The 11,427-nt window shown below is 57.3% G+C and overlaps 1 protein-coding gene across 1 annotated transcript; it reads right to left on the bottom strand.

The window, feature by feature from the left end:
• Nucleotides 1-579: 579 nt before the first annotated feature.
• KIF7 (kinesin family member 7) lies at nt 580-10,833 on the bottom strand (the record flags this gene model as incomplete). The annotated part of the gene is made up of 18 exons (XM_084268204.1): nt 580-1,406; nt 1,641-1,790; nt 1,883-2,081; nt 2,448-2,654; nt 2,818-3,033; nt 3,333-3,509; nt 3,979-4,104; nt 4,333-4,530; nt 4,616-4,818; nt 5,152-5,307; nt 5,562-5,668; nt 5,932-6,128; nt 6,505-6,732; nt 6,869-7,012; nt 7,313-7,844; nt 8,510-8,921; nt 9,166-9,366; nt 10,530-10,833. The coding sequence occupies 18 exons, from the start codon at nt 10,831-10,833 to the stop codon at nt 1,021-1,023; spliced, it is 4,143 nt and encodes a 1,380-aa protein (XP_084124330.1). The 3' UTR covers nt 580-1,020.
• Between the last annotated feature and the right edge of the window lie 594 nt (nt 10,834-11,427).

Raw genomic sequence — 11,427 nt, 5'->3', positions numbered from 1 at the left:
CTAAGCAGAAGGGAGCCTTTGCTCAAGATCTTTGCTTTCAACAGAAGAAAGTAAAGGCTCCAAACTTAATTCTTGTGCAGGTCTGAAGCAGTGGCTTGCTTTTTGGGGTCAGGTAGCCAAGCTGCTGTTCCCCCCCACCCTTCTTAAAGCAGGTACCTGCGCTTTGATTTCTTGCTTTGCCAGAGTTAATCTATGTCCCCCTTCTGGAGGTGGATAGTGTCAGTGTTAATTTGCAGGATTATATTTAATCACCCTCATACCCAGACTGGAAGCTTGCCCGAGTCAGAAAGTGCTACTTAAAGCAGCTATAGGCTGGAGAAGAAAATGGTACTGAACCAGGGTTGCTTTTATCCTGGATGCCTCAGATGATTCTGCTGTCTCAAGTTCCAGATGATTGTGTGGAGCTGCTTTTCCTGCAGCAACTCAATGTAGGAAGCCTACTACCTGTGAGCCCTTACAAAGCAGGTACTTTAAACATGAAGGCAACACTGACAGCAGCTGCTTCCATGCAGTGAGGTTTAAATAAAACTCCTTTCCTGCAGACCCAGAGTTAAGTGATGACTTAGAACTTCTCAGAAGTGACTGTTTCATAAAACTCACTCTGCTTTATTAGAAAAAGTTACAGTAGAAATGTAAAAAAAATACCCACAGTTACTACAAAAATCTATGTACAAGTTCTGCAGGACTGCAGAGCATCTCCCTCCAAGGCTGAGTAAGTCCTGCATCAGAGGTTTCCAAACAGTAAATGAGTTTTTAGTGTTAGAGACCAGGGTGGGAGGCACCTCCCCCTTCCCAGGGTTTAAGCTGCTAAGAGTGCAGGAGGAAAGGTGTCTGGTCTGTGCTGTCTGGACAGGCAGCAACATGGGGAATGGAGGCTGAGGTTGATTTCCTTTATAATGAAGTCACCTTTCTGTCTTCCTCAGGCCTCTGAACTGTAACAGGTTTGCCACCAGGCTGGCTGGGGGAGCAGAAACGCTCCTGAGCTCACATTAGCATTCTGGGTAAGCATTAAGCCTGTCTCTAGAGTGGATTTCTCCTCACGTCTATCATGGCTGGGTGGTAAGGCACTGGGGTCACGTTCAGGCTGGCTCTGCGCAGCTCCCGGCGGGGCTTGGGGGCAGGAGCCAGCCCCCGGGGCGGGTGTACCTCGTGGGGCTGCCCCGCTCTCAGCAAGTGCTCTGCCTCTCTCTGCCGAAGGTCCCCGGGGCCGTCGCTGGGCAGGGAGGAGCGCCGCCAGGTGGGTGGCAGAGGGGCATGCACCAGGTCCCTGCCCTCCTCCCTGACACGGTGGATTTCTTCGGCCACGGCCAGAGGCACCGGCTGTTCCCCAGGGCTGGACTCCTCGCAGGTCCCGAGCGCAGGGGGAGCTCTGTCGCCAGCCCCGTGAAGGTTTCTCTCCATGCCTGCTGGGAAGATGGGGGTACAGTGAGAGGAGTATCAGGACCTCTACTTTCCCCATCAAAACTGGTGCCCGTAGTGCGCTTGCTTAAGGTCACCAGTGAGCTGCACCCACACTGCTCCTGACTGCTCCAAGCTCTTGTAGCCATGGAAAAGAATGCAAATTTAGGAAAAGTTTAACTTTAAAAGCTTTAAAGTTGTGACTTAGGAACAGCAAAGCCCCAGCCTGGGTTTCCTCTCACCTTTGGTCTGTCCAGGATGGGGGTTTGTGTTACTCAGCCTCTGGTTCAGCTCCTGGTTTGCCCACACGTAACGGCTCAGCTCCTTTTCCAGCACCTGAATCCTTGCCTCATACTGCAGTTTGCTGCTGGCCAGCCCCTCATCCATGTGTTCTACAAGGAAAAGGAAGGTCATTTCAAGGGGCAAGCCCTGTGAAAGACAAAAGTTGTGCCACTGCTGCCTGTTTCAGGAGGTAGGTGGTTACCACGGCTCTGCTGGAGCAGTAACTGCATGTTCTGCTCGTGCTCCTTCTGCTGCAGGGTGAGCTGACGGTCCATCTCCAGGCGCTGCCGCTCCAAGGCTGCCTCCAGCCAGTACACCAGCTGTTGCTGCTCCTCCAGCTGCATCTCCAGCTCTGAGAAGGCAATGTGCTGCCTGTGCTGATCCTCTCGCAGTGTCACCACCTGGCCAGGGCCCAAGAGCAAGAAAAATTTCGTCTCCTTCAGAGCCTGGAAGCTTTCCTGCACCACTGAGCCTAATCAAGTTCAGTTTTCTGGTAGAGTGTATGAAGGTTAGTAGTCGTGACGTGCCACAGCTGCCTCAGAGGGCAGAGCTCTGACAAGACAGAGCCACCACAGGGATCCATTCATCCTAGGACTAGCTAAGCCTCTCTCCCAGGTGTTGGGACGGATGGGGATCAAAGTGCTGTGGCTCTGCAGCCTGACTTTACAGGGCACAAGGACAGCAGACAGAAGGCTTAAGGATGAGGAAAACAAGAGTGTGGTCAGATACTACGGCTCCCACCATCACAGAGGGTAGTTGATTCCCACCTTGTCAAAGTACTTGCAGAGCAGAGCTCGGGTCTCAGAGGAGGACAGATAGCTGAGCTTGGCCATGAGGTTCATCTCACACTGGGACAGCAGGCTGGCTGAGGCCCGCAGGACGCGTTGCCTGCACGTGATGGACTCGTTCTTGTACTCGATGGCTGCATCCAGAGCCTCAATTGCCTCATCCAGCTGGAACAAGATCCGTTCTTCCTGCCAGGGGAGAGCTGCAGTTACTAGGGAGCAAAGGCTTCACAGTGTCTCGCCCTGCCCTTATCTCCCTTGTTATCCCAACAGCTCTGGCAAGAAGTTGGGACAGCACAGTTTGGGGACTTGCGGGAGGATCTGCTAATGACCCCAGCCCAAGAAGAGGTACCTCTGGGGAGAGCAGGGTGCCCTGACGCAGCTTGTTGTCAAGCTCCAACCTCTGCTTGAGCAGCTGGTCCTTCTCCTGGCGCAGGCTGTTGATCTCCTGGCGGATCTGCTGCTGGTTTTGGGCACTGCTGTGACGTAGCTGCCCGTTCTTCTCAGTCAGCTCCTTTTCCAGGTGCTCCAGGCGGCTGGACACGCGCACTATGTCATCTGTCAGGGCCTGCAGCAGAAGATGCTCAAGGGGATCTGCTCTAAAGGCAAAAGTCAGGCCCCCAGCCCCTTTCTACTCCCCTCATAAGTCAAGTGACGCCATGTGCACACCTAAGCCAAGGGCTATCAAACCATCTATCTCAGAGGCATGGCACAAACTGGCCCTCCTGTCGAGGCAGATTTGCTACCCACTTCTCAACACCACCTCATCCTGACCTGCAGCTCTCTGCCAGACCCAGGATAGGATTCATGTCTTCCAGCCTCCCACTTCTGCTGGAAATCAAGTGAGGTGTCACACTCTTGTCCTACCTGGCTGGAGCGCAGTCGTTTGCTCTCCAGGCCGTTCTTCTCCTGCAGCAGGGCTTCCTTTTTGGCCACGATAGCTTCCCGCTTCCGCAGCTCATCTTCCAGCTCATTCAGGGCCTGGCGCTGCTCCAGAACTTTATCCATCTCCATATCCAGCCACTTCTTCTGTTCCTCAATTTTCTGATGGAAGAAGATACAAAAGGCATGAACATGCACGCAGACAGCAGCAGCATGGCCCAGGACTGCTGGACTAAAGAGTGACGGGGTTGAGAGCTGAGCAAGAGAGCATCTCAAGTCTGTCTCTTAACTGCTATAACCCAGGTTCTATCCTTCCAGCTGCTCTGAGAGGCAGAGCTGAGCTAAATCCACAGCTGCCAAGGAGTCCTTGGGGGCCACATCTCCCACCATGCTTCTGCTAACAGGCAAGATTTCACAGCTGCTTTACCAAAGCCAGGTAAATCCTGGTCCCCAGGGTCAGACAAGATCTAAGTGCTCTGCTACTAGCTGCAAGTGACATTAAGGGCTGTACTCCTCGAGGGCAGGATGGGGTACATCCCATCTCAGCCCGAAGCTCCTGCTTTTCCCCATCAACCTGCCACAGCAGACCCCTTCAAACAGGAAGGAGGTGGCAGGCTTGCTCTGCCTGTACCTGCTGCTGCTCCAGGCTGATCACGGAGCCGTTGCTGCCGCTCCGCCGCTTCCTCTGGAAAGCTGCGATTTCCTCTGTTTTGATGCGCAGGATCTTCTGATGCTGCTCGTGCTTCAGTTCCAGCTCCTGGAGGGGAAGGAGCTGCTCTGAGCCTAAAGAAGCTACTTGCCCTAGGGCCAGGGGCAGAGGGACAGGTTATGTTCTCTGCTAGCTCTTAAAAATCCTCTCTCCATCCCTGTGCTCTTCCAGACCCCATCAGAGCCACCTTTCCCTGCCCAGGAGCTTGCAGAGCCCACCCATCCCCATCATCCTCACAAGCACTGCAGTAGCACGACTGCTCCTGTCCGTTCCTACCTTGACTTGGTGCTGCCGCTTGTTCACCTCGGTCTCCAGGCGCCGTTTCTGCTCGCTCTCCTCCCGCAGGCGGCGCTGCAGCTGGCCCTGCTGCCGCCGCATCAGCTGAATGTTCTTCTCCAGCTCCTGCACTCGCTTCTCACTCTGGGCCGAGAGCGACACCAGCCTCTCCGTCGCCTGCTTCTTCTTGCACAGAACCTGATAAGAAGGCGAAAGCTGCCCTTGAGCTCGGCCTCTTTCCCTGTGCCCACCTCCCCGGGCGGGCAGAGCCCTTCCCACTCACCTGCGCCTTGCTCTGCGCGGCTGCCACGCGTGTGCGATACTCCTGCAGCTTGCGCTTCTCTCCTGGGTCCCATGGCTCTTTGCCCTCCAGCTCCTGGAGCTGCTTCTGGCTGTCGCTCAGCTCTGCCCGCACCTGCTCTGCTTCCTGCTCCAGCTCGCTGATCTTCTGGCAGTACTGCCTGTTCAGAGCCTGGGCGTCCTTGCCTGCAACAACACCCCCTCTCTGCTGTCACCTCCAGGCACCCTTCCCTTGCAGCCAGAACCCTGACAATGGATGGACCTGTCCTCTCTCCTCCTTGAGTATTTTTGGCTACAGAGACTGGATGCTCCCTTGCCTTCAGCTATTCTGAGGAAAAAGTCTGGGAAGAAACCTGTAGGAAGGGCCTTACTCAGAGGGATGGAGAAAGGGTGTTCTGCTGCCTGTGGGGGAAGGGGCTGGACACAGAGAGGGAAGATGAGGATGGGGCTAGAGACCAAGCATCCCACCTGGGAGATTTCATAGGGAACACATGCATATTCCCACCAGCAGCTCTGCACCTGTCTTAATGAGCTCTGTGATCAGCTCCTCCTTCATGCGGATGTTGATCGCCAGCTCTCGGATCTTCTGCTGTGCTTGCACTAGCCTCCACCCGGAGTCCTTCCCTGGCAGGCGCTCCCAGGGGCTGAGCAGTGCTTCCCGCCTCCTGCAGACCTCTGCAACACCAATTCCTAGGTAAGGAAGGTTTTGTTTTAGCATCCAAGTGAGAGAAGGACAATCCAACCTCAGATCTGTAGCCAAGACCTGGCACGGTGTCTCCCAGAGTCACCCGCAGCTTCCATCAAAGCACGCAGCTCTTGCCAGACCCCCTGGCTTTGTCCTCTGGGCTCACTCAGGTGGGACACGCTGTCTTCCCACCAACAGTACCACCAGCACTAAGATTGTCCAACAACCCCCAGTTGCCACTTGCCTTTTGACAGCTCCAGCTGCTCCTCCTGTATGGAGCAGGCATCACCTCCGCTCGGCTCCTCGCTCAACTTGGAAATCGCTTTCTTGCTCCAGCTTTGGATCCTGTTTCTAGAAGGAACAAGAAATTAATTAGTTGCCAGAGCTGTCTCCAGCAAGGACCCTGATGTCCAAGAGGACACAGAAACAGTAGCTGTGGTCAGGAAAGATAGTCCTTAGCTCCCCAGTGAGCAGGCAGCTGCTTCAGCAGAATCGCTGACCCCAGAGGCAGCATTTGCTTCCACATCTCATGTGAGATCTGAGGTGCAGAGGTGGGACAGCCAAGTCACACATCTGGCAGGGCACCACGTGCTCTTGGGACAGCCTCAACTCACCGGTGCTGGGTAAGAGACCGTTTCTGCTCCCACTCCTCCTCCTCTCCCGAGGACAGCTCTGCTGGCTTCTCCGAGCCCTGGCTGAGCTCCCTCCTCAGCACTTTGCTCTCTGCGCTGCCAGTCGGGAACTGCACGTGGGTCAGGGGCTGGCCTGCCAGTTCTTCCTCCTGGAAGGAGGAGAGGATGCTGTTGAGCTGCTAGGGCAGAGAGTCAGAAAGAGGAAACACCATGTGAGACCTGGGGTTAGAAAAAGCAGCTCACAGCTGGGCATCACTGTGAGACACAAAGGAAAGCAACAAAATGGAGCTGAGCATGTCTTCAGGAGAACACGCCTGCCCTCCTGCCTTCTGCTGCTCAGAAGCTGTGTAAATCTGGGGTCTGCCTATGATGATGATGTAAAAGCCCCACTTTTGAAGCTGGGCTGCTTTTGCTGGAGTTGTGAATTTTTCTGGATGCAAACACGGAGCAGAGTCCTCTGGACTACACCTCTGACAAGGTTCATGTTCAAAGGATGAGGAAGAAAGTGGTTCAGTCAGTGAAGAGCACCCAAAAGAAAAGGCAGCAGCTCCTCACCTTCCTGCAAGGGGCTCTTCCGCTCTGCTCAGCGGGAAGGAGCCCGGAGGGAACCCCACTGAGACCATGGGATGGGGCAGCATCCAGCGGGGCCGTGTGAGGTCTCTGGCCAGTGGTCACCAGGTGGAGGTTTTCCAGGAGTTCCGGCACATGCAGGTTCGGCATTGCCATCTCCAAGCGCACGTGCAGCTCTGAGATCTTATCCTGCTGCTCCTGCAGCTTGTCGCTCTAGAAGGCAATGAGAAAAACGTGGGTTTGTACAGGTGGATCCTGGACCTGCTGCAGAGGAACATGAAAACTGGATTGCACTCTCCTGGGGAAGAGCAGGGCAGGTCCCTATAAAGAAAACAGAGCCCATAAATACCTGCAGCTTGTACTGCTCCATGGCATCTTCCAGAGCAGCCAGGAAATCACGGTTCTCCTCCTCCAGGCGTTCCACTTGCCGCTGCAGTTTGGCCACTTGCTCATCTTTGATGGACTCGCACCCCTTCTCGGTGCTCACCTGCCCCTGACAGATAGAAAAGAGGCAGCATCAGCATCCACCTTTGTCCCTCCCTTCCCATGCTGGACACCACGAGGCCACAGCAGCTCTGCAGACCCAGATTTTTCCCACAAGTAAATCTCTCAGCTGCAGCTGAATCCAACCTCTCTCTGCCTGCTCTGAGGACCACATCCTTGTGCCTCCCTGCAGCCCCTCAGCTGGGTTGCTTCTCCACTCCTGACCCTTCCACTGCGTTGTGCTGAGGCCGCTGTATCTGTGGCCATTAGATAAACCCCACCTCAGAACTGACCACCCCCCAGCCATTACCTGGCCCTTAGCTGGCTTTGAGCCCTGTGCCTCGGTGCTCTGGTCTTCTGCTGAGGTGCTCTCGATGCCGCTATCCAGCCCAGCCGAGGTCAGCTCACTCCTCTCGCTCTCCACCGCGCACAACCACTCCTTGACCCGCAGGACCTGCTCCACTGTCAGGTTACTGTCCTCCTGCAGCTCCATCAGCAGCCGGTACGCGGCGTCGGTGCAGGTCCGGTAATGGGCGCACTCGGCCAGCAGCCGGGCCGTGGGGTCCGGGCCGCACCGTTTGGCGGTGGCCGAGCGGTTGATGATGCGGGTCTCGGAGCGGTGCCGCTGCTCCAGAGCCTTCTGCAGGTTCTTTATCTGCCGGTGCAGCTCCTCAACGTGCTCGGTCTCCTTGCGGCAGTTCACCACGGCCTTGTTCTGGATGTTCTGAGCCCGGTTGGCGTAGTTGAGCGTATTGAGGCTCTCGTCGAAGTCCGAGGAGGATGGGCTGACACAGGCTATCATCACGGTCTGGGCATTGCCCCCCAGGGAGTCTTTCAGGATCCTAGGGAAGGGCCCAGCAATGAAAACAGCTGACACACAAAATAACCAGAAGGTTTTCAACCCTTTTTGGAGACTAAGCTCAAGGAAAGGGAGATTCTCACTCAGCACCTAGAGCAGCACTAATGAAGTGAGCAGAATGATTAAGCAGAGGAATGTCATCAAGACTGTAGCAGGTTTCTATCTGTGTCATTCCCAAGGCTGGGAAATCCCTGACTCTGTTGTCACTGCTAGGCATGTACTGCACGGGAACCTGATGGAGATGGCAAAGGCCACCAGCTCAAGCTAACACTAACTGCAGGCCACCAAACAAATCCACTGAAAGCTGGTTTTTATCCAGTGCTAGGAGGGAAAGTGCAGGATAACCCATGCTGGAACCCCATCTCAGCATCAGCAGCATGACTTATGCAAGCCTCATCTTCTGCAGCACTCTAGTGAGCTGGCCTGTCACTTCTGTTCTGGCCTCACTGCTCCTCAAGCTTCCCTATGTGAAAACCTGCAGAGAGGGTAGACCTGTAAATTGCTGTGAGGCACAGTGGGTCAGCTGGCCCTGCTTTTGGCTACCCGACTTGGCAGTCTGGACTTGAGAAAGGCAGGGAGAAGCCTCACCTCCCCCCTGCTGGGACAAGAGCCCAGAAGACGTGCAGAGCATAGGTGTTCCGGTTGTACCTGGTTATTTTGGAGTCCCTGTAGGGGATGTGGCTGCTCTTCCTGCGAGGGTCACCCAAGGCACTGATGACGTTGCCCAAGGCCAGGAGGCCACAGTTGATCTGGATACTCTCCTTCAGCCTTTCCCCAGTGTTTCCTGTCTTCACGATTCGCTCTGAGCCTGCCAGGTCCACGAAGTGAAACTTGGAAACCAGGACCTGGCCTGAGGCAGGGACGGAGGGGGGGTGCTGGTGGAGGGAGAGGCGGCCAGCCCCACGCCGCTGTTCCATGGTCACCGTGAAGATGGTGTGCGAGCGGCTCGACTGCCTGTTGATGTGGGTAGCTCCCGTGTGCTTGGCTGTGTTCCCCATCTCCAGCAGGCTCAGCACCTCGTCCAGCCCTTCCACTTCTGACTCCTTCACACCACACAGCACTGCAACAGCAAACAGAACTGTGGCTGGGAGGGACAGGCTGCCCGAGGACGTGGCTCCTCTGCACAGCCTCGTGCCATCGCCCTGCCTGTTACACACTGACCAGCTTCCTGCACTGAGCAGGACTAAGCACAACGATCTGCTGCAGGACAGGGGTGGAAGGAAAAAAACTAGCTCTTCTCTCAGGGACAGATAACCAGCCTCGGGCACAGGGAGAAAAGGGAGCCTGAGAGCAGCCACACATACCAACGTTCCCCTTGTCATCCTCCCGGATCTGAATGTCTTTGCTGGCTGTATCCACCTGCAGCAAGTCCCGGAACTCCTCCTTGTACACCTCCAGGTAGGACACTCGGACCGTGTAGTCGATCAGGTCATTCTCATCGATGAGCCTGAAGGTCTCAGCCATGGCTCGTGGGATGATGCCCTGCTCGTCTTCATTGATGGAAGCTGTCAGAGAGATGCACACAGTCATGGGGAGCAGTGAATGCCTGGGGAGCCTGTGCTGGCTGGGGACAGAGCCGTGGACAGGAGCTGCCTGCAGCACATGGCATCTGGGAAGCAGCAGCCTCACAACCCTCCTGGCTCAAACAGATCAAATGTCAAAGAGTATTTCTAAGTTATAGGACAGAATCACAGAATCACAAGGTTGGAAGAGACCGTTGAGACCCTGAGGCAAATCCTATCCCAGTGCTGTGCTGGATTCCAGCAATGCTGCTTGTTTCCACTCCTTTCTCAAAAAAGGAAAGGCACATTAGCATTTCAGTGGGTAGCAAGCACCATGCCTGCACTATGCATGCTGTCCTTTGAAGCCAGCAAGATGTCACAACCCATCCCAGCTCCAAGAAGGTTTGGTTTTGAGTGCTTGCAGCTTGCTTGTATCTGGCCCTAGTACTCTGCCACCTGGAATTCAAATGGTTTTCTTTTGTCTCCATCAGCTGTGTACAAGGGCAGCCCCCAAATCTGGTGCAGTGATAGCCTGGACTGGGAAACTGACTAGAGAGGCAGACTGGAAGAAGGGAGACAATTCAATGTTACCAATGATGCAACTGACTAGAGCACTTACAGCACATCCTCTGTAAGAAACTATAGCATGAGTAAAGGGCACTTCCAGGAGGGGAAGTTTTCCTCTTTCCTTCTCTCCTCCACATAAACACGCAGGATTAGCCCCTGCAAATCTCCCTCTCCTTCAGGCTTCTAGGCTGATAGGTCTGAAGTGCCCTAGGAAGACGATCACCTCCAGACTAGGCACGGTCCTCTTGCTCATCCTGAAGCGGTAGAGGAGAAACCCTACATGCTGTGGTCTCAAAGGAGGTGCTGCCCATGTTGGAGTGGTTACAGCGGCGCGGGTGGGGTGGGGATGGGCTGGAGGGGCTGGCAGGGTCAAGGGGTAGGGATGGTGATGGTGGGAGCGATGGAGATGATGGGTCTGGGCGGGGAGAGACAAGTTCACGAGGGGGGCGGGGATGGCGGCATCGGTGGGGTTGGCAGGGAGGGCTGGGCCGGCGGTGCCCTGGCTTGGGACGGACAGACACGGCGCCGGGGCACGGCGGGGAGAGCAGAGCGGAGCGGAGCGGAGCCGCCGGCGGGCGCGATGCCGCGCCGCGACTCACCGACGCTGGCCTCCCCGATGGTGTAGGTCTTGCCGGAGCCGGTCTGCCCGTAGGCGAAGACGGTGGCGTTGAAGCCGCGGAAGAAGGCCCGCAGCAGCGGCTGGACGCAGGCTCGGTAGACGGCCGCCTGCCCCGCCGCCTCGGGCAGGACGGCGGCGAAGCGGAAGCGGCGGCGGCGGCCCAGCGCCACCTCGCCGGTGGCGGCGTCGCCCCGCAGGCAGGGCCGGTGGCCCCGCAGCGCCTCCCGGGGCAGCAGCGGCCGCACCCGCACGGCCACCCGCACGGCCGCCCCCTCCGCCGCCATGGCGGGGCCGCCCCGGGGAGCGCGACGGGCCCCGGCCGGGAGCGGGACGGGTCCGGCCCGGCGCGCCGCGATGGCGTCAGGCGGCTCCGCCCGGCGCCGCGCAAGGGGGGCGGCCGGCCCGAGGAGGTCCGGGGGGCCGGTCCTCGCCGTCCCCCGGGCACAAAGGCGGCGGCCCGGCGGGGGCGGGTGGAGCGGGCGCTGAGTGCCGGGGCGGCGTGGCGAGAGGGCGGGGGCAAGGGGCGGGGAGCGGAGCTCCATCGCTCCCGGGACACTCCCTCCTCTCTCTCCCCTGGGATGCTCCAGCGCTCGCGAAGCAGCGCTCGGTCGCCGGTGGGATGCGGCGCCGCCCGTGAGACGGCGCTCCGTTACTCACAGGATGCTCCGCCGCTCCTCGCAGGCGTTCCCGACATCGCTCTGCGGGAGGGACGCGGGACAGCGTGCCTGAGGTGCCGGCGTGGGCAGCCTCCCGGGGTGCAGCCGGCAGAGCAGCTGGTGCGGGCGGCGGGCGCTTCCCGGCCGCCTGCCGAGCTGGAAAGACGGCGGGGCCGTCCCAGGCGCTGGCGAATGGAGCTGAGCGGTAACTAGAAAGTTTTT

Source organism: Gallinula chloropus, assembly GCF_964237585.1.
Source record: "Gallinula chloropus genome assembly, chromosome: 9".
Taxonomy (NCBI): domain Eukaryota; kingdom Metazoa; phylum Chordata; class Aves; order Gruiformes; family Rallidae; genus Gallinula; species Gallinula chloropus.
Note: the sequence above shows the minus strand (reverse complement) of the source record. Positions and strands in the feature narration are given on the sequence as shown.